Source organism: Delphinapterus leucas, chromosome 2 (genome assembly GCF_059928025.1).
Source record: "Delphinapterus leucas isolate spDelLeu-1000000601 "Yukka" chromosome 2, BTC_Dleu_Yukka2, whole genome shotgun sequence".
NCBI lineage: Eukaryota > Metazoa > Chordata > Mammalia > Artiodactyla > Monodontidae > Delphinapterus > Delphinapterus leucas.
The window spans coordinates 108,346,906-108,368,517 of record NC_143130.1 but is presented as its reverse complement, the minus strand read 5'-3'; the positions used below and the strand labels follow the sequence as shown (position 1 = coordinate 108,368,517).

Genomic DNA, 21,612 nt, shown 5'->3' with positions numbered 1-21,612 from the left:
TAACTAGATCAGTTGTCAAAGGAGAGGCTGAGGAGGAGGGAGAAGCTGACCCACCCATCTCCAGAACCCCAGAGCAAAAAGACTCTAAGGCATTACAAACCTGCTCTCCATCAGCCTCCCAGGGGAGGAGGAGTGGTTGCTGGGATCAGAGCGCTGTCCCTATGTATGTCCCCTCTTACAAGGGGCACAAAGCTCTGGAAGGGATTCCCACCTCACTTCCATGAGGATACTGATGGACCTCCACCCTCCTGAATCTGTGGTCTAAAGGCATCTGATTTAGCAGACTCTCCTCCCCCTCTCCCCACAACTCCCCACCCCCGCACTGTCCCAGGTATTGTCTCCTGTCAACCAGGCCTCTGGGTTACAAAGACTGACTGACAAAGCACAAGACAGCCTCAGCCCCAAAGCACACTTTGTTTTTGGTCTCTGGAGAGTTATTTTATTTTCTGGCTAACTTGACAGTGCATTTAAGTGAAGATGTGTTCAATTCTATCCAGCATATCCATTTGTAACGGGAGTGTTTCAGGATACATATGCCACAAAGTGTTCCTCCCACATATTTTTATATATATATATTTTTAAAATATTTATTTATTTGGCTGCGCTGGGTCTTAGTTGCGGCATGTGGGATCTTCGTTGCTGTGTGCAGTATCTTCGTTGAGGCATGCGGGATCTTTAGTAGCAGCATGCAGATTCTTTATTTGCGGCATGCTAACTCTTAGTTGCAGCATGCATGTGGGATCTATTTCCCTAACCAGGGATCAAACCCAGGCCCCCTGCACTGGGAGCACAGAGTCTTAACCACTGGACCACCAGGGAATTTTCCCCACATATTTTTAAAAGACCATTCCACTTGCAGTGTGTGGAACAGTTTGGAGAGAGAAAAACATGCTGAAGCAGAAATCTATTAAAGAGACTACTGCAGAAAATAGACCAAAGAGGATAATAACTTGAAGAACAGTCATGGTGGCAGAGATAGAAATACATGGATCTGGGAGATATTTAGTAAGTAAAATCAAAAGTGTTTTAGATCTCCAAGAAGATATATCCAGTGGGAAGTTTTTATAGGATTCAGGAGCGCTGAGGCTCTCCTATAGTTCATAGGCGATTCGGGAAGTCTTCTTTGAAAAAGCTGGTAACCGAATTCACCGAGGTAGATTCTTGGGAGAAAGTGCACAATGGGAAGAAAGAAAGATCCGTAGGACCCAGCTTTGAGGAATATCAACATTGTAAGACCTTAGAGGAGGTGGAGCAAGCAACACAGACTGAATAAAGCTGGGCGAAAGACCCAGAAGAGAGTGTGGCTTTCCTTGAGGCCGAGAAAAGAGCATTTCCAAAGGGAGGGAGGAGTCAGCAAGTGTCCAGTGATACAGAGGTCAAGAAAAACGACTGAAAACTAGGCGTTAGTTTTGGTGACACGTGGGAAATCAGTGATATTGGCGAGAGGGGCAATGAATGATAAAGGCAAAGCCAGATGGATGTGAAGTAGAAGTAGAAAATGGACACCACTCTTTTAAGAAGTTTGGCTATGAAGGTGAAGAGAAAGATAGGACATTAGCGGAGGAAGAGGGCTGGAGAAGGGTTATTTTAAGTCGAGGGGATCTTGAGAACGTTTAAATGCCGACAGGAAGGAGCCGGAACAGGGAGAAGAAAAGGTGAAATAATAGGCCGGGTAGGGAGAAATCCATTGTACCTCTGGACGGATTCTCTTGTACTACGTATCCACCAAACTGAAGAGACAGCCATAATTCGGAGGACTGAACAGCTTCGGGTTTAGGTCAAAGGTTTTTTCTACACTAAAACCTTCCCTCTTCCGCCTCCTCCCCTTCTTTCCCCGCCCCCTCAGTCTATTTCCCCACCCCCCGGCCTCCTTGCCAAGATCCCCGCCTCTCCTTGCAGTGAAACGTACAGCGTTCACTACGAATTCTTCCGGGTCGCCAGGCAGGACCACGCCCAGTCCTACCCGCCCCACAAGTGGAGGGCGCTTCCCGAAAGACGCATGCGCAGAAAGGCTGCAGTCGTCCTAGAGGTGGACTCTAAATCTTGCGCAGGCGCGTTAGGTCCTGGTCGCTATGAGGGTTCTTGTGGGTGAGGGAGGGCAGGAAGGGGGAGTGGGAGGAGGCCGGTTTATACAAAGAAAACATAGCCAGAAATTGAGGGCTAGGAGGCCGTTTCTGAGAGAGGGCACCGTCTCGTGCACAGGCAACCTGGCCTTGGCCTCAGAGCCTTAGAAGCCGAATCTCCCTAAACTCTGTGACCTGTGTCACCTCTGCATCGCGGGGAGGGGGCGAGGAGGGGAGAAGTCTGGCGTCAGATGGGAGGGCACCGGAAGAGGGGGCCACGTGGGGACGGAAGGCGCCCCCGGGAGGATAAACACCTCTCATTTTCTGATCAGGTGGCGGAACGGGCTTCATTGGGACAGCCCTAACCCAGCTGCTGAAGACCAGGGGCCACGAAGTGACGCTGGTCTCCCGAAAGCCAGGGGCCGGTCGGATCACGTGGGTATGTCCAAATTCTGGAAGCATGGGGGGTGGGGTGGGGCCTAGTTTGGTGGCGCAGGGCGAGGACTCGCGGGCACTGTGTGCTTTCTCCAACAGGATGAGCTCGCTACGTCGGGGCTGCCCCGCTGCGATGCCGCCGTCAATCTGGCGGGAGAGAACATCCTCAACCCTCTCCGCAGGTCAGCCGGGCCCTGAAGCTGACATCCTTCGGAGCAGAGGGAGGAGAGGGCCGACTCTGAGGATTACCTGTGAGCTGTGGAGAATGGGACTGCCAGATTGAGAACTTAGCCCGTATACCGGACTGCTCGTTCCCCCACCCCCACTCCTCCACAGCCACTTGCCCTTCTTCCCGCTCAGCTGGTGGACCTTGCTCCCCACTCAGGATGCCCAAAGTAGATGTGCCTTTTCCTTCTACAGAAAAGATGGACCATTCCTCTAAGCTGCAATGCAGGGTTTTATTAGAAACGGATATGGATGGGCCCCAGGGAAAGAGAGGAAAGGAAGGGTATGTACATGTATTTAGTGGCATTTTATTTCCCCTGTTTCTCCTGCAGGTGGAATGAAGCCTTCCAAAAAGAGGTTCTCAGCAGCCGCCTGGAGACCACCCAAATGCTGGCTAGAGCCATTGCCAAAGCCCCACAATCCCCCCAGGTCTGGGTCTTAGTCACAGGTGTAGGTATGTCCCACACCACCAACCCTTAGACTAGCCAGGGAAAGGAGGGAGCACAGTGAGGAGCAGCTCAGGCCCCAGAGTGCTGGTCTTTTCCAAGCATGGGATCTACCTAGGCCCTCATTCCATGCATATTTCTCCTGACTTTTGTGTACTTTCACTGAGAAATGGGGACCTCAGAGAAAGTGAAGGGAGTGGCACTGCTCCCAGTGCCAGGGAAAGTCCCACCTACTTCCAGGTCCCTTATTTCTTATAGCACATTTCTTTAGGAACAGAATTCTTGATTCTTGTATTTTACCTTTGGGACCAAATAACAAATACACACACACACACACACACACACACACACACGCCACTATTCTAAGTGATTTGCACATATTACATTTAATCCTTACAAGAAACCTATGCAGTAGGTACTATTATTCCCATTTTAAAGATGCAAAAATTCTGCACAGAGACGTTATGTAATTTGCCTTTAGTCAGAGTTAATAAATGGTGGAGCTGAGATTAAAACTCAGGCAGTCTGGCACCCAAGTCTTTATTCTTAGCTTCTCACTCTAGCACCTCAGCTTAGCCCCATAACGAAAGATAAGAATGACTCCAGGGCCGGAACAGATCAGCTCATGGAGAAGGTCAAGGGGAAAATATCCATGGCTCTGAGTTCCCGTGGGGAGATCCCAAGGGCCAAGGAGGGTGAGGCCAAGGGGAGCCTTGACTGCAAAGGGCCAGACAGGACCAAGGACACGCAGAGCAAACAAGTGCTGTTCCACCGGCAGCTTACTACCAGCCCAGCCTGACTGCCGAGTACGATGAGGACAGCCCAGGAGGGGATTTTGACTTTTTCTCCAACCTTGTAACCAAATGGGAAGCTGCAGCGAGGCTTCCTGGAGATTCTACACGCCAAGTGGTGGTGCGCTCCGGTGAGAACCAGGGCCCTGGGTATCAGACACGGTTGGAATGCCTTCTCTGGGCTGGGAGGGTGGGGGGATAAGGGGAGCTGGGCTTACAGAGGATGCCTCCACTTCTAGCTAACCTACAGGTGGGAGGGCGGGACATCCCAAAGAGAGCCACACCCCTTGCCTGCCACAGAGCAGTCAGCATGGGGAAAAGGTGAGGAAGGGGAAGCAGGGAGGAAGAGTGGGACTGCCTGGAGGCTAAGGGGCCTTCCTGTACCGTCCTTCTTGCCCGCTCTAGGGGTTGTGCTGGGCCGTGGAGGCGGTGCCATTGGTCACATGCTGCTGCCCTTCCGCCTGGGCCTGGGGGGCCCCATCGGCTCAGGCCACCAGTTCTTCCCCTGGATTCACATCAGAGACTTGGCAGGAATCCTAGCCCACGCCCTTGAAGCAAGCCACGTGCAAGGGGTCCTGAACGGAGTGGCTCCAGCCTCCTCCACTACCAACGCTGAGTTTGCCCGGGCCTTGGGCGCAGCCCTGGGCCGCCCAGCCCTCATCCCTCTCCCCAGCACGGTGGTACAAGCTGTCTTTGGGCGAGAACGTGCCGTCATGCTGCTGGAGGGCCAGAAGGTAGTCCCAAGGCGGACACTGGCTGCTGGCTACCAGTATTCCTTCCCAGAGCTGGCGGCAGCCTTGAAGGAAGTCATAGCCTAGGTGGGGGAGGCTCAAGGAAGGGCCTGAGGCCTGTCCCTCAGCGGGGGCTTTCCTAACGAGAAACAATGAGCTCAGGTTCTCCTCTGCTTGAAACCTGAAACCATCTGGTTCTTAGGGAGTCCTCTTTCTTTCCCATTGTCCTGTTGCCACACCTTATTTAACTGAGAGACTGTCCGCTGTTTCAAGGCTGCAGTCTCATCGAGTTGGGACCTTAACCTCTTCAACTGCTCCTAAATAAATTCCCAAGCTTGGTTTCCCTGCATGTCCTGTTCCTGGCCCATTTCTCCTTTTTGCTGTGTAGAGAATGTTCCGCAGTTTAGGCAATAAAGATAAATTATCTCACTAGCTTCAGCTCATCTCTTTGGCCTAGGTTCTGAAATTTATTTCAAGGAGTGCCATCCTAGGAGACCCTTTACTTTACATGGGGTTTTGAAAGTTATAATGTGCAACATCTCCCTTCTTGGTCCCTCCATTGCCAAAAGAGTTGGCAACAAATTTGAGGCACGAGGTTATGACAAAAGTAGAGGCAAGAAGAACGGTGATCCATTTCCAGTGGGCTCTGTGGTCACCCTGCATACTTGTTTCACGCAGCGCCGTTAGGATGCCAGCAGAGGAAGGGACAAGGTCCAAGTCCAGGACAGCCTTTAGTCTGTCACTGAACAGCCGTGAATTGATAAAGCAATCACACACTGGCCCCAGTTCATCAGGCTGCAGCAGGACAAAGCTGTGCAAAGCTTAGGACTGTCAAAAGATAAGGACTTGCCTCTCATCTGACTGGGGCCACTTAAGTCAACCAGGATCCCTAGCACAAAAGGGCAGAAGATACCTCGAGCCCACTGCATACCCACCAGCATTGAAAGTGAAAGGTACAAGGAACCTATCAAAAGTTACAAACTCAATCCTTTCAGGGAAGAAGAATCCCAAGTATTCATCAAGGAGCCTCTCGCTTTTTCTCGACCCTGGTTTCTGCCACAGTTTGATCAGAAGCAGTTCCCCTAGCCCCCAATTCAGGCCATAATAACCAATCTCCTTTCTTCTGAGGGGACTATGGGTTGTCTTTGAATCACTGTTACCACCCCGACTAGCCTCTCCAACTCGCCTGCCCCCAGCCCAGCTCAGTGCAGTGTAGTGGTGGACCTCACCAATGGGGAGGGGCAAAGACACTGGGACCCTAGGACCCTCTCCATCATCGTTCAGCTCCACATGCTAGTTGCTGATACAAGGATCTGGGGTGATTTCAACTCCCTGTGCCACTCAGGGAACAGAAATCAGCCTAAAAAGAGGGCCATGTCCAGGGACTTGCTGCAGGGCCCAGACAGCACAGAATCCAGGAACACCTGTCTCACTTCTTTATCTGGTTTTGGACTCTTTAGGAAGTTGACTGGCTCTGTACTGTTCCTGATGGAATGACTGGCCTCAAAGGTAGAAGTAACAGAAAAGCATATTTGGGGATGCACTAAAGGAAGGACCGACTAGTACTGTCCACGGATGGATGTGCTGCCTCGGAGGTAGTAAATTCCCTGGTACAGGAGGATTTCAAGCAGATACAGGACAATGACCTGTAGGAATCAAGGAGGAAAGAGAATGTCCTGAGGTGACAGCAGCTGGTCTGGTGGCCAGTCAAGTACCTTCTGACTCTGATTCTTCAATTTTCGTTTTCCAGATTGGTTCCTCTAGATACAAACTCTATAAACCCTCCCATCCGCATACACGCACACACAGAGCAGAAGTGGGTCTCGCTTTATGCAACATATATGTTCTGTAAAGAAGATGCTAGGGTCAGGTCACATGAACGTTTTGCTTGCAGAACATGGCTTCGCTGGTTTGGTGACTGCTCAACGCTCGAGCAAGTGCATTAACCGGGGACTGCGGACTTTCTGACACATTCGTTCAACTGTAAACAAACACCTGAATGCAACAGGAGAGCTGCCATTGATAGGAAGGAACCCTGAGAGTTTTCTGGTAATGCAAACAGTCACCCCTAATTAACCGTTTTGTAAATGTGGATTTGGGGGGGGGGTTGCCCAAAAGGGACGCAGCCATTATAGGGCACATTATACTGAGGATGCAGTATTAAAACATCTAGGGCACAGGTCCTGGGGACAGAGGACCCTCAGCTCTCTAAAAGTGAGGTTTTGGTTAGGAAGCCTGTGCAACCACAGACAGACACACCTGAGGCTTGGTCCAAGTACCTTTCCTCCAAGGAGCTTTCCTCCACGTTCTCATCTCTCCTCCCAACAGGCTTTTTTACCCCTGACTTGTAGGTGGAAGTAAAGACCAAGATCAATCAAGGTCACAGGCAGGCATAGCTGAGACCAGAAGCCAAGTCTCCCTCTGCCTTCTCCACCAGCTCCCCGCTGCCCCACTGTGACCCAGACCCCATAACACTAGCCTTTCCAGGGCCCAGCATTCCCTTTGATGCGCCCAGGAGCCCAGCCAGGCCTGGGACTCGTCCTGTCCTCTGGCCATCAGAGCAGCAGCCAGGAGGAGGAAAGGCTTAGCTTCCTGGCCACCTGTTCTACATTCCCCTCCCACCCACCCTAGCCTCCATCCCCAGCTCAGCGTGGAGGAGGGGCCGACAGTCCCCATCTCCGAGACCCACCCTTCCCAGCAGCCCCCATTCCCTACAGAAACCCTGCATAAAGCAAGGTTAAGAAGTTAAGGCTGAGCAGAACCTCCTGAGAGCTGGTTGAGGTCCTGACTCAAGATGAGATCAGGTCACCTTACAGACCTGTCCCCAAAGTGCCCCAGGCAAGAGCATTCCCCACACACGAATGCGCTTCCTTGGTGCTTCCCTGACACAAGCACCAACTCAGGGTGAGACTGGGTCAGGGTCTGAGCAGCAGAGGGACCCTCACAGAATGAGCTGAGCTGGATGAGGCTGGAGCTGACGGGGTGGCAGTCGCTCAGACAGGTGAGGCTCAAAAGTTGAGACTGAGCAGGGCCTCAGAGAGCTGGTTGATGTCCCGGCAGTACGGCTCCCGCTGCAGGATGAAGTCCACCTTGTGATCCTGGCCCCAAAACACCTCCAGCAGTTGGCGCCGGAGCCGCTCTGTCTCCCGCGTCTTCCGAATGCCACCGCTGCCTTTCTCCTCTTCTCTTCTCCCCTGCTGCTGACTACTGTGTTCTGTGAAGCCCCTGGCAGAATGCTGCGCCTTGGAAGACCCCTGTGCCCTGGGAAGAAGCAGAGGGAACAGGAAGAACTGATGAGCATCCTCGAGGGAGGTGAGAGCCCAGTGGGCCTCCCTGCTCTCCACTCCCAGTCAACTGCCCTGCCTAGTCTGGGCTCTGGGGAGTGACCCTGAAGTTCCAGAAACTGACCACTGAGGGGCAGTATCAACCCACTTCTGAAGGGAAGATGGCCTGTTCCTTCGGAACCTGGAAGGTGAACCTGCCACTATCTAGTTCTAGTCTAATAAATTAATCACTTTATGTCCAACAGAGGGCATGCTCAATGCAGCTGGCCATAAGTAAAAGCAAGCACCTTCCAAATAACTCCGTCCAACACACTGATTAGGGAAAACAGGAAACAGGAGCTTCCCTCCCAGCCAGGAGGGTCTGAGTCAGGATTCCTTGGGCCAAGCCCAAGGCAACTTGAACTACTACAGAATAAAGCTGGCCCAGATTGAGGTCATTCTTCCCCCAATTCTCCAGGCCTGCAAGGCTCCTGCAGAGCAAAAGCTAGGGCTGCCTAGGAGAGTCTGAGGCATTACCTGACCGGCTTCTTCAGGAACTCATCCAGTGTGGGGCCATTTCGCCCCAGTGGGTCATCAGGCACCATGAAGAGGTTTCCCACGAAGGTGAAGGGCAGCAGGCTGGATGGGCACAGAGAATGTGTGGTCACAGAGGGGCCTTTGCCCACCTCCCGGACAGTTAAGACCAACACCATCAGAAGCTGCCAGCTACCATCCTTCGCAAAGCAATGTCAGCCCCTTCCCAGAGTCCTCACCCGGTGGCAGAGCAGAGCTGGTTTTAGAGAAAGGTCTGAGTCCGTGCCCTGTGCTCAGGGGAGGGCTCCCTCACCGCTCTCGAATGATCGCCATCCACTTCGCAGACTCCTCTGCCAGGTCCCGGAACTGGTCATTGGAGACAATGATCCCATCGGTCTCTTCAGCCAGCTTCACCATGAACCTGTCACGAAAACCACGGCCGCCATATTGGGACTCTCCAAGGTCCCAACCCCAAAGAGCGTTATCGACTCCCGTGACCCACTTCCGGTGATGGAGTTCTGGCCCCCTCACCTTGATCCAGCCCCCAGGTGACTGACTGCATACAGGTGCCACGGGTTAGAAAGGAAACTCATGAAAGATGAATCCATCGTGGTTCCCCAATAGCATCCCCTCAAGTCACCACAATCCTCCACTCAACACTTTGTGCCTCATTAGCATGAAACAGAAAGATCTGGCTCTGGCTCTGTCTTCTTCCACCGTGCCCCCATGAATCAGTCACAGATCCACCATGCTCCTCCTCTGAAAGGCTTTCCACTCTGCTTCCTTCTTTTCCAGTCCCACCATTACCATCTGAGCTACCCGGACATTGCAAGCATGGTACTACTGCATAGCCTCCTGGTGAGGGGGTCCCCTGCCCCCAGCCACGTACCACCCTCCAGTCTCTCCTGACCTCCCCCAAGAGAATATGCTCTTCCTACACAAAAGTCTTCCAAACTTGCCCTTTATCTACCGAATATTTCCACATGTCCAGGCCTGGCAGCCAAGGCCATCTAGAACCCAGCTCCAAGCCACTCTTATGGCCTTATCTCACCCCATACTCCCTGCTGTACTCAGCTCCTGCCAAAATCAATGATCAGATTACACCCTGTTCCTCAAACATGCCCCGTGCTGTCCGACTTCCATCGTTCTCAAACTATTCCCTCCATCTGGAAGGTGCTTCCCCAACCTCAGTGATGAACGGAACCACCAGGGGAACTTTAAAAAAATAGATGCCTGGGCCCCACTTTAGTAATTCTGATTCCACAGGACTGGGGTAGGACTCATGAGGTGAGTCCTTTTTAACAGGTTTAAAACCTAGAGCTCCAACGCATCCCATGTCCTTGTCAATCAATCAACAAAAGCTCTCAAAGCTTTCTCTTCCCACAGATCCCCAGCCAGAAGGGGGATCCCTTTCCTCTCCATTCTGTACTGTTGGTTTACATTTTCTTTGGGCTCTCTGAAGTCGAGAATCAGGTCTTCCCTGATTCCCTGCATTCCTGCTTCCTTTGGCAGGCCACGCACCTAGTACTAAGCAGGCAGTCAGTATTTGAAAGACACTGTGGTATAGAGGGGACTAGTAATCAGGATTCGGTGTGACAGGTGTCTGGTTCTGAGTTTCTGTCTGGGAAACAAATTAAGAAGATGACATAAAAATGTATATGGTATCATATAACGTACAAGAGGTATTTTCAAGTTACGCATATTTTACTATTATCACATTACATCATACGTTGTTCCGCAGTATTCAGTAGGCCTGTGCTACGTGCCACTGTGTTTTTCACTGTAACTAGGCAAAATTCCAAATTCATATTGTGCTGTCTGCCTATCAGGATGTACACCACTGTACAGACATGTGCCTTCAAAATGTATTACAACTGACTCAACCTTCAGTTTTAACTGTGTCAGTGCTGGCGTGTAAAGAAGATTCCATAGCGCAGATAACCTGTGAAATCTAGACATAAAACAGAATAGCATCGGGAGAACGTGAACTTTTTGTAGAATACCATTTTCCTGTTAGGGAGTAAGAGCTAAGTATTTGAAAAAACAAAATATATAATCACTTCAGTTTGGAAACTTGTTTTTAATTTAAAACCGAAAATCCTAGAGAATAAAGAACTTGTCACTAGTTTTTTTAAATCGGTTAGTTAGCTTTTAAAATCCGCCCATCTCCCACACTGTGTGCACACTGGGGAAGGAATGTGCCCCGTGTTTTTCAGTTAAACCAGCTAGCAGCTTTAAGTTCTCATTTTCCCTTTGCTACTTCATAGCCTTTGCCAAGAAAATTAACTACTCCTACTCTGCGTCTCCACTTCTGTACAAGAGGTAGGCCCTCTGCCACACTTGATTGGATCCATGAAAAACTAAGGAATATCACTGCCCTCCTGCCCAGCACCTTGAGTGAGACAAAACATACCTTAGCTTCTTTTCACATTCACAAGGAGGATGAATAAATGGAAGAGGACCTTGAGACAAAGAGATTAATCCACTAAGAGACTCCACAGTCAACGACTGTGCAACCTGGGACTCAAATCCAGACCTGCAAATTCTAAGACCAGTGATCTTTCACTGTCTTTTATTATACCATGTTTTGTACAGTCTTATTACGCATGGAATGTGTTTCTTCATTTATCGTTATTTTGAACATTCTGGTTTCTCCAGAAGGTTGGGGAATTTCTCTATGTGTTTGGACATCTAGGTTGTAAGAGGCATTTGTCAGCTATTCATGTCATTGGCTTTCCCATCTTTCCATTAAATCAGTATTTTCTAGACAGTAAGACACTATATAAATATGAGGCATCCTTCAGTTTGATGAGTGAAAAGTGAAGGATGAGTGGACAAACAGAGCTGTCCACCATCCATCTCATCCTGCCTGCAGGGCAGGTTTACCTCCCCAATCACAGGGGCACATGGAGGAGAACTGACCCTTGTCCCACGACTCAGGCTTACAGACAGTGTGAAGGGTCAGGAGCTTCTGTCTCTCCCTCAGTCTCCCACTTGGCTCCTTGAATATCCAGCCTGTGACCAAGAAAGAAGCAAGTACCTGTCGTCATAGGAAGAGATCCTCTTGCCATCCAAGACCCGGGAGGGAGTGAGGGAGAGCAGGCTGAGGGAATACAGCTTGTGCAGGAAGTGACCCTCTAGAGAAAGAGGAGCACAATGGGGTTATCCTCAAGGTGGAAGCAGGGCCCATCCCCGGACACAAAAGACCAGTCCCAACTCACCTCTGACCTTGGAGTCCCTACTGAAACGCCACTGAGGCACAAAGACAGTTATGTCGCGGTGGCCACGGTCCCAGAAGTACTGCACAGCAATGGCAATGCCCCGGCTGGAGAAGTAGTGCTGGAGGCCATGCCTGCAGTGGAAAGGGGTCAGCATTCTGGGGCCCCCAGGGGGGCCTGGCAGCCTGGCTGTACTGCCCCCCACTTCTCACATATCCCCAAGGTGAATGCAACTGCCCATCTCGTCATCTCATCCCCCTCCCCAGGACGCTCAGCCCCACCAGGTACTCACACCATGGCCACGTTGCTGCCATCGATGACAATATGGCGGAGGTCTGGCTTGCCTGGCACGTTGGCAAGGCACAGGGTGAAAGGGTCCTGGAGGGCCTCCTGGAAACGCTGTGTGCCAGTCACCAAATTACCCCCCCGGGTGCCTCGTTTCCACGGAGACCCCCGACCTCGAGCCACGACCTGCTGCTTGTCTGCCCTGTCTCCTCTGTCCCCTCGATCTCCGCAGTGCCAAGGGGGTTCAGGCGCTGGTGGGGGGCTGGGCACTCTTGGAGGTGAGGCTTCCCCATTATGGAGCCGCTGCAGGAGGGAGGCTCCCCGGAGCTGGGCTGCCTTCTGACACGGGCCCTGGGTGCCAGGAGGCGCGCCCTGGACCCAGAACCTTCCTCTTTCCTGAGGCACCCCCTCCTTCCCCAGGGCCTTCCCTTTCAGAGGCACTGCCTGCCCTGCCTCTCCTCCTCCTGACTGTGGCCTGAAGGCCACTTGTCTCTCCGAGGCCTCTTCCCCGGGCCACTCCTTCCACCCCAAATCCATCTCCCTGGGACCACCGTGCTTTGTCCCCTCCTTCTCCATAGCACTTCTCTCTCCCCTTGGCTCCTGCCACCCTGCAGGTCCTGTGTCCAGAGACTCCCTGCTGTCACTCAGGGGACTCCTGACTCCCTGGTGCTGAGCACCCATTAGACTTGGGCTCCCCCACTCCCAGGACGGGAATGCTTGGGGCCCCTGCCCCCTGGATGCCTCTTGCACCAGGCTCAGCAGTTCTTCCTGGACAGCAAGGGGCAGCTGCAGCAGGGCCTCTGTGTGGGCATCCCCCCGGGACTGCAGCAGAGAAGAGAATTCTCTCAGCACTCCAGCACACTGAGAGGCTCCAGGGGATGGCCCCAGCCGAAAGTCCCAGCTCAGCCGCTCCACCAGCTCCTCCACTCGGCTCTGGACCATGACAAAGGCCTCGGTCAGGCCGCTGACCATCAGCGAGCCGGGCACCCCCGGCACCAGGTGGGCTGATGTGCTCCAAGTCAGGCAATCAAGGAAGAAGCCCTGGGCTCCCAGAAAGATGCAGTGCAGTTTGGGTGGGTAGTGAATTTCATTCTGTAGCTCTGGGCTGCAGAGACCCTTCAGGTACTCCTGGGGGAAAAGGTGGGGAGGGGAGGTAGGAAAAAAAGAAAGAGACTGCTGGAATCCTAAGTGGCCCAATAGCTCCTTCGGGGCCGCTGCTCTCCTCTGAGCTCCAGGATGCCTGAGGAAAGCAATGGAGCCCTACAGATCTTGAAAAACGTGGTGGTTAAGAGGGGAGCGAGAAACTCACTTCTTTACCTTTTCAGATGACAGCCTGTGGCTGAATTTCCATGTAGAACTTGCCTCAACTTAAGAAACTGTTATAGTTAATTGGTTAAAAGGCTGTCTCTTCTAAACATTTATGTGTGTGTATGCGTGTTGTATATTTCCATCATAACAATCATTGACAACTTGTACCGAACTCACGCTTTACATGCTTTATCTAATTCACAATAAGTTCAGTGAGGTGGGTACTGTTATTATTCACATTTTATAGATAAAGAAACAAACTAGGACCACACGGATGGTATTTGGTCGTGCCTTACTGTAAGTCCTGACTAACTCCAAAGGAATCAGTGTGGCCTCCCACCCCACAGTGAATTCCTTGGTGGGGCCTGCCTGCCCAACCAGATTATCTCTTCTCTCCCAAAGAGTAAAAACTGATTTGAACTGAGTCACTTATCTCCAAGCCCTGGCAGAATCTGGGTCATCGCAGCAGAAATGAAACCAAAACTCTTGACAAATAGAGAGTCTGGAAGCTCCTCAAAGCTCAGGGCCGGTGAGACAAGCAAAGAGTGGAGATCCTCCCCAGCCCCTCCTCTCTTCTGCCTCGTTGGGGCAGGGAGTCATTGTTTTCCCAGAAGGGTCAGGGAGAGGCGTTCACCTTGGCTCTGCTGGCGTTCTCCTTGGGGCCCTCCAGCTGCAGCCAGATGTGAGGGTTCTCAGGACAGTCCTTCGGGAGGACGCTCATCCCCACCCTGAAGATGCGCTCCACATGGGGTTGCTGTTCCCGCACCTTGTCCTCGGCCTCCGCAGTCACCGCAAAACGGTCAGGGGACGGGGAGCCAGCCCCCCAGGTAGGCATGGCTCCTTGGCCGCCCAGCCCTGGAAGGAGGGAAAGCAGCTCAGAGCCTCAATGTCCCCTCAGCCCAAATTTGGTCTCCTGGCCTACACCAGCTATCAACAGGTCGCACCTAGTTACCAAACTGGTAAACCCAAGAGGTAACCAGCACTTCAGTCCAGCCTGGGGATAGAGAGGGAATGTCAGATTATCTGGACACAAGGGCCTTCTCTCCGGAGACAAGTCATGGATAAACAAGGCTGTCTCTCTGGGATGGGTGTGTGGCCTTTGGAAAATGACCACAGCCCTGAGCAGGAAGCGGGGGCGGGGCGGTGGGGGGGGAGATCCAGCTGGGTCTGGAGGCCAGAAGGAGGGGACAGGTGACGAAAGAGTCCCTCTCCTCCGGGTCTCTGCAATCTCCGGGTCCAAGACGGCCTCTTAAAGATGAATCCTCACCAGGGCTTGAACTGGGCTGTCCTCTGGGTCCCTTGTCAGCCATTTCCAAGGTTCTAGCCACTCCCACCCCTCCCCCTTCCTCCGCAGTCTGCTGCACCCCTCGGTCGCGCCACGAGCCCCACGCGGGGCCCAGGGGTCGAACCGGGCCCCGCCCATAGCCACTGGCGGCTGCCGCCCCCCGACTGCGCTCTGCACTGCGGCCTCTGGCTCCCGCGGCCCGGGCGCGGGGGAGAGCGCGCCTACCCGCCTCGCCGCCCGCTGCGGCCTCAGTCCCGCCGGCGCCGCTCGGTGCCCGCCGGCCCCAGCTTCGCCCGCGCCCCCGGCCCAGGGAAGAAGGGCGGGGGGCCCGAATCTGGGCGGGCCTTCCCGATTCCTCACCCAACGGGGACCTCTCTTCCCCACATCACGAACAGTGTTTTGAGTCACTTCCTGGCCGGGGGCGGAGTCAGCTGGGCCCCTCCCGGGGCTGGGCCTGCACCGAGCCCCGGCGCGCGCCCGCCCCCGCCAGCTGCAGGCTGATCTCCGCCGGCGGCCGGAGCCTCGGCCCGGGCCCAGGCCCCAGCCGGGTCCCCGCCCCCGGCCCCGCCCACAGCCTACTCGCCCCCCCCCGACCCCGCCCACTCGCCCGCTCTTGCTCCAAGCCTGCGGGGTCACGCTCTTCTCCGCGCTCTTCTGAGTTTTCAATCGCTCCACGCAGTTGTTTCTCAGGAATGAGGAACCACTTCGTGGAGAGATGGAGGTGAAGAGCGCCTTAAACGGACTAATGCAGTCCCTTCGGATGAAGATATAGAAGACCAAGGAAAGAAAGAGACGGGCCCAGGGTCACAGGACAGTGACACTGTTGGGCCAAGCACTTTCCACCAAAACAATTGCGGGGAAAACACAAGGACACTCCCTTTTTTCCAACGGTGGAAAAGATGCTGCTAAGAGGGCTGCTGACTTGCGACGGATTTTGAAGAGGGGAGGAGTGAGGGGAGGAGCTGTAGGAGCTGTCTCACACATACGCACACACACACATACACATACAAGAATTCACAGTCTCACACAGACACCCATGTTCTCTGTCGTCCCAGTTCCAGCCTTCAATGCTCTCGGGAGGGGCTGCCCTGGGGTTTTGGCTGTAGCCCTCCTGTATGGCTGCCTCATTTCTCCTCTCCCTCCCAGAGCCCAGCTGCTGTCATTTTGTGCCCTGCCGAGGAGGCAGGAACTGCAGTGACAGCAGGAGTAGGAGGCAGGAACTGCAGTGACAGCAGGAGTGAGAGGCAGGACAGAGTCGTGGGGCACAGAGAGGGATGGAGAGGGAGATGCCAAGACCAGGTGACCATGAGTCCCAGAGAGGGCTGAGAAGCAGCGTGAGGGGTGGTGAGAGCCTGGAGGAGAGGTGGACAAAACCAAGGAGCAGACAGAGAAGGCTTGTGGGTCACAGAGCCACTCAACCATGCTGGGAGCAAAGCGACACTGGCCACCAGGTCCCTCACTCAGCCCCTGGCTGACCTTGGCCCTGACACTTATGGCCCTGAGGACAGGGTGGGCCCAGGAGGGGACAGAGCCAGTCCTCCTGGAAGGTGAGTGCCTGGTGGTCTGTGAGCCCAGCCGAGCTGCTGCAGGGGGACCAGGGGGAGCAGCCCTGGGAGAGGCACCCCCTGGAAGAGTGGCATTTGCTGCAGTCCGAAGCCACCACCACGAGCCAGCAGGGGAGATCGGCAATGGCACCAGTGGAGCCATATACTTCGACCAGGTAATCCCTCTACCCTGCAAAGACCTGGAATCACTGTCCAAACCCACTCTGCTGCTAAGGAAACAGCCCTGCTGTGGCCAGTTGCCCCCAAGCCTTCTGCCCGTCTCCCTTCCCTTCATTCCCACCACACCCTCCTTGCCCTTTCTCACTATTGCTTTTGAATCCGTGCATTCCTCCTGTTTGGTCTACTTGCCACCCCTTCCTTTCCTTACTCACTGCCCCTTCCCCCCAATCCTGGTTTCCCCGAGCCCCAGGCATCCCCAAGCCCCACTCAGTAGGGTCGCTTCTCACAGGTCCTGGTGAACGAGGGCGGTGGCTTTGACCGGGCCTCAGGCTCCTTCGTGGCCCCTGTCCGGGGCGTCTACAGCTTCCGGTTCCATGTGGTGAAGGTGTACAACCGCCAGACTGTGCAGGTGACCTGAACCCTAGGCCCTGTCCCATCCCCGGCTCAGGAGGGGAAGGGAAGGGGGAAATAAGTGGAGCCCAGGGGATCCGCAGGCAGACCTCCATTGGCCTGCATCCTGGGGGGCCAGGAGCAAGGCGGGAAAGGGCCCGCCTAGCAGAGACTGTGAAGGAGGCACAGAGTCCAACACCGGCCACCTCTCAGCCCTCCCAGGAGGCTGCTCTGAGCCTCACGTTCCCAGGTTCCAGAGTGTCCCTCTGGGGCTGCAGAGAAGGAAGGAAGCCCTCAGGAAAGTGGGGGTCCCGGGACAAGGACTAGGGAGAGGTGCTAACTGGGCTCCCCTCCCCAGGTAAGCCTGATGCTGAACGCATGGCCTGTCATCTCGGCCTTTGCCAACGACCCAGACGTGACCCGGGAGGCAGCCACCAGCTCTGTGCTACTGCCCCTGGACCCTGGGGACCGGGTATCTCTGCGCCTGCGTCGAGGGAACCTGCTGGGTGGCTGGAAATATTCAAGCTTCTCTGGCTTCCTCATTTTCCCACTCTGAGGACTCAAGCCTTTCAAGGAAGGAAATCTGGCCCCTGACCCCTGCCCTCTGCCCTCTCCTGCCCCAGAAGTAGCATCTTCAGGGCAGGAGAGAGACTCCCTCTGGCTGCCTTTATTATTCCACGTCCTTGCATGGGACCCTGTGCCAAACATCCAAGGTGAAGAGTAGAGCTCTGGTGTCTCGGGACCTGCCCCTCTTAACCTGCCCCTCACAGTTGCCTCTCACTGCATCTCTTTCTGCCTGCAGCCCTAGGATCAGGGCAGGGTTTGGCAGGTAGGGAGGCCTGTGCTACTTTGCAGACTCTGCTCCTCCTGTCCCCCCAACTCCAACCCAGCTTCCTGCTCAGTGCTATTGGGGAACAGGTGGTACAGGTGGGCCTGACAGGCCCCTACAGGGGACCAGATGGACCAGCCTCAGCATACCCAGCAGGCTCCTTCCTGTGAGGAGTGCCAGCATCACAGATCTCGGCCAGCACAGTCAGAAGCTGAGCCAGCACTGTGTGGACTAGAGCAGGAGGGAGACTCAGCCAGTAGCAGAACTGTGGGGAGGGCCACAGAGCAGCCCAGAGCCTGTGGCTGGTGCGGCAGGAAGGGGGCATGCACCCAGCCTGAACACAGTATACATTTTTCACGTACATTGGGGCAGCCAGCCGACGGTGAGCCCCGCATCTATCTGTGGAAGATCCGAGATGGACTCTGGCCCTCACCTCCCCACCCAAGACATGGGTGTGTATGTTTGCTTTGGCCGAGAGTGGGCATACAAAGGTTCCTTCGGCAGCTGGAGGGGGAGGTAGGTCACACGTGGGCAACTGTAGATCTCCAGGCATGGAACACGCCAATGACCGTGGCCCCCTCCTAGAACTGCTCCACCTTTGTAGTCTCAAGTTCAATCACTTCATGCTCTGACCACCACCTCCTTCCTCCCAGCTCTCTCAGGGACCTTCACTGTACCTGTCCCACACTATCCCACAACCGCTCTTCTTTCTCCTGATTTGTGTTGTCTTATCCTCCTCCTTAAAATTCCTTGGATTCCGTAATTCATCCTTTCAACCACTCTCCTGCCAGTATTATAAACTCTGTCTCACCTCTCTGTCCCATTGGCCCAGCATGGATGAATCTATCAATAAAGTAATTAGAGAATGATGCTCAGTGAGACCCTATAGGATCACTAAAGACAGAACACGACATTACAACTGGGTTCGGGGGTTACAGGATACAAGCAGGTATGCTGTAGGGAAAATAAATGTAAAACTGTATGTCAGAGTCAAATAAAAAAGCATTTGGTAGTGCCTGAGTTAAATAGGAAATACCAATGTGAATCTGTGGTTTTCAAAAGAAATAACTTTTTCAAATTTTGTCACTAAAGCAGCATAGAAACAACATCAGGAAAAAATCTGATATGCATTCATTCTTAGCACCTGAAGCTTTGCCTCAAATATTATTCTCCTTTAAAAGGACTCAAGGCCCCTTGGAGAATAGCTCCATGTCATAAATAACTCTAGGCCTGGAACCTATTGGTGAAGACAAAAAGCAAAGGTGCTTTCTTAAATGTAGGGTAGAGCTGAGAAGGCAAAGGAACCAATTTTAATAGGCTTCCACAACTTGACATTCTGTGACAATTTGATAATCAAAAGGAAAATAATATTGTTAATTGGAACAAGGTGAATTTTTAAAATCCACAACTCTGTTGTGATTTTCAAAAAGGAAGAAGTAACTATACAATGTACAAAAATGTAGTTAGTATACTGAGGGAAGAAGTATGACTATAATAGGATATTTTTAGTTAATTTTGATAAGTAGAAGAGTATAAGTAGAGCAGATATTATATCTATTCATAAGGTGCATTTATTTTTCTTTATCTGCATAAGTAGGGAGGGGTGGATCCAGAGAGCTCTCAGTAATTCCAGAAAACGTTGGAACTGTACCAAAAATGAAAGAGACTGATTGGCACCATCTGGTCATATATTACAACTAGGAAGAAAGAAGCTCCAACAGTGTGTTACATGAACATGAATTAGGCAAACGTCCAAAAGATAACTGCTCAAACATGATCCTTCATTTCTTGGGAAAGGGGGCCTCTATACTACCCTACTAATTATAATGAGATTACAGGAACAGTAAAACCCAAAATAATAATGGCTTAAGCAAGATGGCAGGTTATTTCTGTCTCACATAGAAGAATCTGCAAATAAAGACTGCAGGGTTGGATGGCAGTTTTATGATCGCCACAGCCCAGTTTTCTTTCTTGCTGTTCTACCACCTTTAGCATATCACCTCCTGACCCAAGATAGCTCCTTGAGCTCCAGCCATTACATCACTCTTACAGTCCCAGGAAGGAGGAAGGAAGGGCACACCCATTTCCTTTTAAAGAAGCTTTCTGACAGGCACCTCCAACAGTTCTGTTTGCATCTCATTGGCTAGAATTTAGTCATATCTAGCCACACCAGGCAAGGGAGAGAGGCTAGGAAATACAGTCTTTATTCCAGGCAGCTATGCCCAGCTAAAAGTCAGGAGTTATATAATAAGGAAGAAGAGGAGACTGGATACTGGGGAAAACAACAATATTGGGGATATTGGGGAAGTTTGTAAAAATGCAAATGAGCTAGATAAATTTGTAAATAATGTCAGTAAAGTTATTGTATTAGTTTTTCTATTGCTGTGTAATAATTACCACAAAGTAGTGTCTTAACACAACTTTGACCTATTTATTATCTCACAGTTTCTGTAGGTCTGAAGTCCAGCAGAGCATGACTGGATTCTCTCCTCAGGGTTTCATTAGGTCAAAAGAAAGGTGTAGGAAGGGCTGCCTTCCTTACTGAAGTAGAAGAATCCACTCCCAAGCTCATTCAGAATTCAGTTCCTTATGGTTGTAGGATTGAGGTTCCTTGCCATCAATCTCCGGGCCAAAAACATCAGGCCAAGTCCTTCTCACAGTCTGAACCTCTCTGACCTACCCTTCTGTCACGTCTCTGACCTTAAAAATTCTCTGATTTTAAGGGTTCTTGTGATTAGATTGGGCCCACACAGATAATCCAGGATAAGCTCTCTATTTTAGGGTCTATAACTTTAATTACGTAGAAAATGTCCCTTTACCGTTAAACATAAGAGGTTTGGGCATGGACATCTCTGGGACATCTGCATATCATAGTCATTAAACTTAAAGATGACATCGTTTAAAGAAAAGGCATCCAGTTACAATACACTAATCCATGGGAAAAGTGTAGACTTGAAAATTTGCAGTGATATATAAGGTAAGCATGATTTTCATCATCTCAGAAGGTAAAGTATTTCCCAGGTCCCAACCAAGAATTCATTGATTAATAATTCAAAACTTCATCTGCACTGAGATAATATTCTTCTTTTGGATATCCAAATTCAAAAATTGGTCTGAACTGAGATAGTGTCCTTCTCTTGGGTCTACAAACCCATTTTTATAATGAGTATAAGAGTAGGTGTAAAAAATTTTATAATCCTTGTAAGATGTGTGTGCTTTACCAAAACGCTTGATGCTTTTAGAGAAGCTGACATATTATACTGATGATTTGATTGAAACGTATAGGAAGATTTAAGTTTGCAATCAATGTTTAAATAATTTGATTTGTAAAATGTGTAGATTTTGACTTGGTTATATAGTGTTTAAATGTTGAGACAACTTTTTGCTTAAGTAGATTTATGAAGTAAATAAATTAAACAATAAATAAAGCACAGATGGTGGCTAGTGTTCCTCTCCAGGCACATAAATCTCCTAGGACTCTAAGGATCCTAAGAATAGAATCCAACTGTCTGCCTTCCCTACACCCACGCCCTGGCAGCTGATTGCTACAGAGAAAAGTCCTGCTGAAGGATATGCTGTGTCTCTAAATCCATGGTCTCCAGCCACCCCTGGAGCAATTCTCCAAGCAATTCTGTGGTTTCCTTTGTCAGTTTCTTTCCTCATCTTCCCCTGAATCCAACTGAAGGCTTCTGTTCTCTCCTTAAAACTTTTACTCCTCCAACTGCCCCCGCTGCCGACAGCAGACTCTTCACCTTCTGCTTCACTGAGAAAGCAGAAGCCCCAGGAGGAACCCTTCCCAGCAGCGCATCCGAAAACTCACCTTCCTTCTCATCTCTCCTTCCTGTCTGGCTCAGTAGAAGTCGTGTCCTTTTTTCTGTCAAGGCGGCTATCTTCATCCACCAGTCTTGAATTCCATTTCCTAGAAACATACTCTTTTCTTTTCCTCTCCTCCCTCCTGTATGTTCAGTGTCTCCCTCCCTACTCACTCCTTCTGTGTAGCAGTTAAATAGACTCAAGTCTCTTAAGTCTAAAACAAAAAACAGATGGATATGGAAACAGTGGTAGATATATGGTTACCCTCAGCT

General features: G+C 51.8%; 3 protein-coding genes across 12 annotated transcripts; 2 read left to right on the top strand and 1 right to left on the bottom strand.

The window, feature by feature from the left end:
* Window positions 1-2,032: 2,032 nt before the first annotated feature.
* SDR39U1 (short chain dehydrogenase/reductase family 39U member 1) lies at window positions 2,033-5,123 on the top strand. Of its 3 annotated transcripts, XM_022553437.2 has the most exons (6): window positions 2,033-2,088; window positions 2,396-2,502; window positions 2,598-2,680; window positions 3,056-3,177; window positions 3,948-4,091; window positions 4,366-5,123. In XM_022553437.2, the coding sequence occupies exons 1-6, from the start codon at window positions 2,073-2,075 to the stop codon at window positions 4,776-4,778; spliced, it is 885 nt and encodes a 294-aa protein (XP_022409145.2). In that variant the 5' UTR covers window positions 2,033-2,072; the 3' UTR covers window positions 4,779-5,123. The 3 variants fall into 3 exon arrangements, with proteins under 3 accessions (XP_022409145.2, XP_089763665.1, XP_089763664.1); XM_089907539.1 differs by lacking the exons at window positions 2,033-2,088; window positions 2,396-2,502; window positions 3,056-3,177 and having other exon boundaries at window positions 2,530-2,680; XM_089907538.1 differs by lacking the exons at window positions 2,033-2,088; window positions 2,396-2,502; window positions 2,598-2,680; window positions 3,056-3,177 and adding an exon at window positions 3,807-3,864.
* A 1,381-nt stretch (window positions 5,124-6,504) lies between these two features.
* KHNYN (KH and NYN domain containing) lies at window positions 6,505-21,544 on the bottom strand. Of its 7 annotated transcripts, none has more exons than XM_089907531.1 (8): window positions 21,348-21,544; window positions 13,934-14,154; window positions 11,999-13,119; window positions 11,710-11,840; window positions 11,529-11,625; window positions 8,802-8,909; window positions 8,492-8,593; window positions 6,505-7,952 (listed from the first exon to the last, which is right to left on the bottom strand). In XM_089907531.1, exons 1-8 carry the CDS (start codon window positions 21,454-21,456, stop codon window positions 7,700-7,702), a joined length of 2,142 nt encoding a protein of 713 aa, XP_089763657.1. In that variant the 5' UTR covers window positions 21,457-21,544; the 3' UTR covers window positions 6,505-7,699. The 7 variants fall into 7 exon arrangements, 6 of the variants coding, with proteins under 6 accessions (XP_089763657.1, XP_089763653.1, XP_022409144.2 ...); XM_089907527.1 differs by lacking the exon at window positions 21,348-21,544 and adding an exon at window positions 14,945-15,025; XM_022553436.3 differs by lacking the exon at window positions 21,348-21,544 and adding an exon at window positions 14,810-14,938.
* Window positions 15,316-20,505, top strand: CBLN3 (cerebellin 3 precursor). 2 transcript variants are annotated; one of them, XM_089907540.1, is made up of 4 exons: window positions 15,316-16,304; window positions 16,598-16,717; window positions 17,057-17,178; window positions 18,273-20,505. In XM_089907540.1, the coding sequence occupies exons 1-4, from the start codon at window positions 16,005-16,007 to the stop codon at window positions 18,394-18,396; spliced, it is 666 nt and encodes a 221-aa protein (XP_089763666.1). In that variant the 5' UTR covers window positions 15,316-16,004; the 3' UTR covers window positions 18,397-20,505. The 2 variants fall into 2 exon arrangements, with proteins under 2 accessions (XP_089763666.1, XP_022409150.1); XM_022553442.3 differs by lacking the exon at window positions 18,273-20,505 and having other exon boundaries at window positions 17,057-18,259.
* Window positions 21,545-21,612: the final 68 nt, after the last annotated feature.

What these genes read in the sequence shown, in the direction of transcription:
- CBLN3 (XM_089907540.1), top strand. Translation starts at nt 16,005, where the DNA reads ATGCTGGGAGCAAAGCGACACTGGCCACCAGGTCCCTCACTCAGCCCC. An exon ending in ACAACCGCCAGACTGTGCAG is followed by an intron (nt 16,718 to 17,056) that starts GTGACCTGAACC and finishes TCCCCTCCCCAG; the next exon opens with GTAAGCCTGATGCTGAACGC. An exon ending in CCTGGGGACCGGGTATCTCT is followed by an intron (nt 17,179 to 18,272) that starts GCGCCTGCGTCG and finishes CTCCTCCTTAAA; the next exon opens with ATTCCTTGGATTCCGTAATT.
- SDR39U1 (XM_022553437.2), top strand. An exon ending in ATCCTCAACCCTCTCCGCAG is followed by an intron (nt 2,681 to 3,055) that starts GTCAGCCGGGCC and finishes TTTCTCCTGCAG; the next exon opens with GTGGAATGAAGCCTTCCAAA. An exon ending in CCAAGTGGTGGTGCGCTCCG is followed by an intron (nt 4,092 to 4,365) that starts GTGAGAACCAGG and finishes TGCCCGCTCTAG; the next exon opens with GGGTTGTGCTGGGCCGTGGA.
- KHNYN (XM_089907531.1), bottom strand. Translation starts at nt 21,456, where the DNA reads ATGTTTCTAGGAAATGGAATTCAAGACTGGTGGATGAAGATAGCCGCC. An exon ending in AAGGAGAGATGAGAAGGAAG is followed by an intron (nt 14,155 to 21,347) that starts GTGAGTTTTCGG and finishes CCCTCCTTCCAG; the next exon opens with GGCTGGGCGGCCAAGGAGCC. An exon ending in ATGGCGATCATTCGAGAGCG is followed by an intron (nt 8,594 to 8,801) that starts GTGAGGGAGCCC and finishes GTGCCCATCCAG; the next exon opens with CCTGCTGCCCTTCACCTTCG.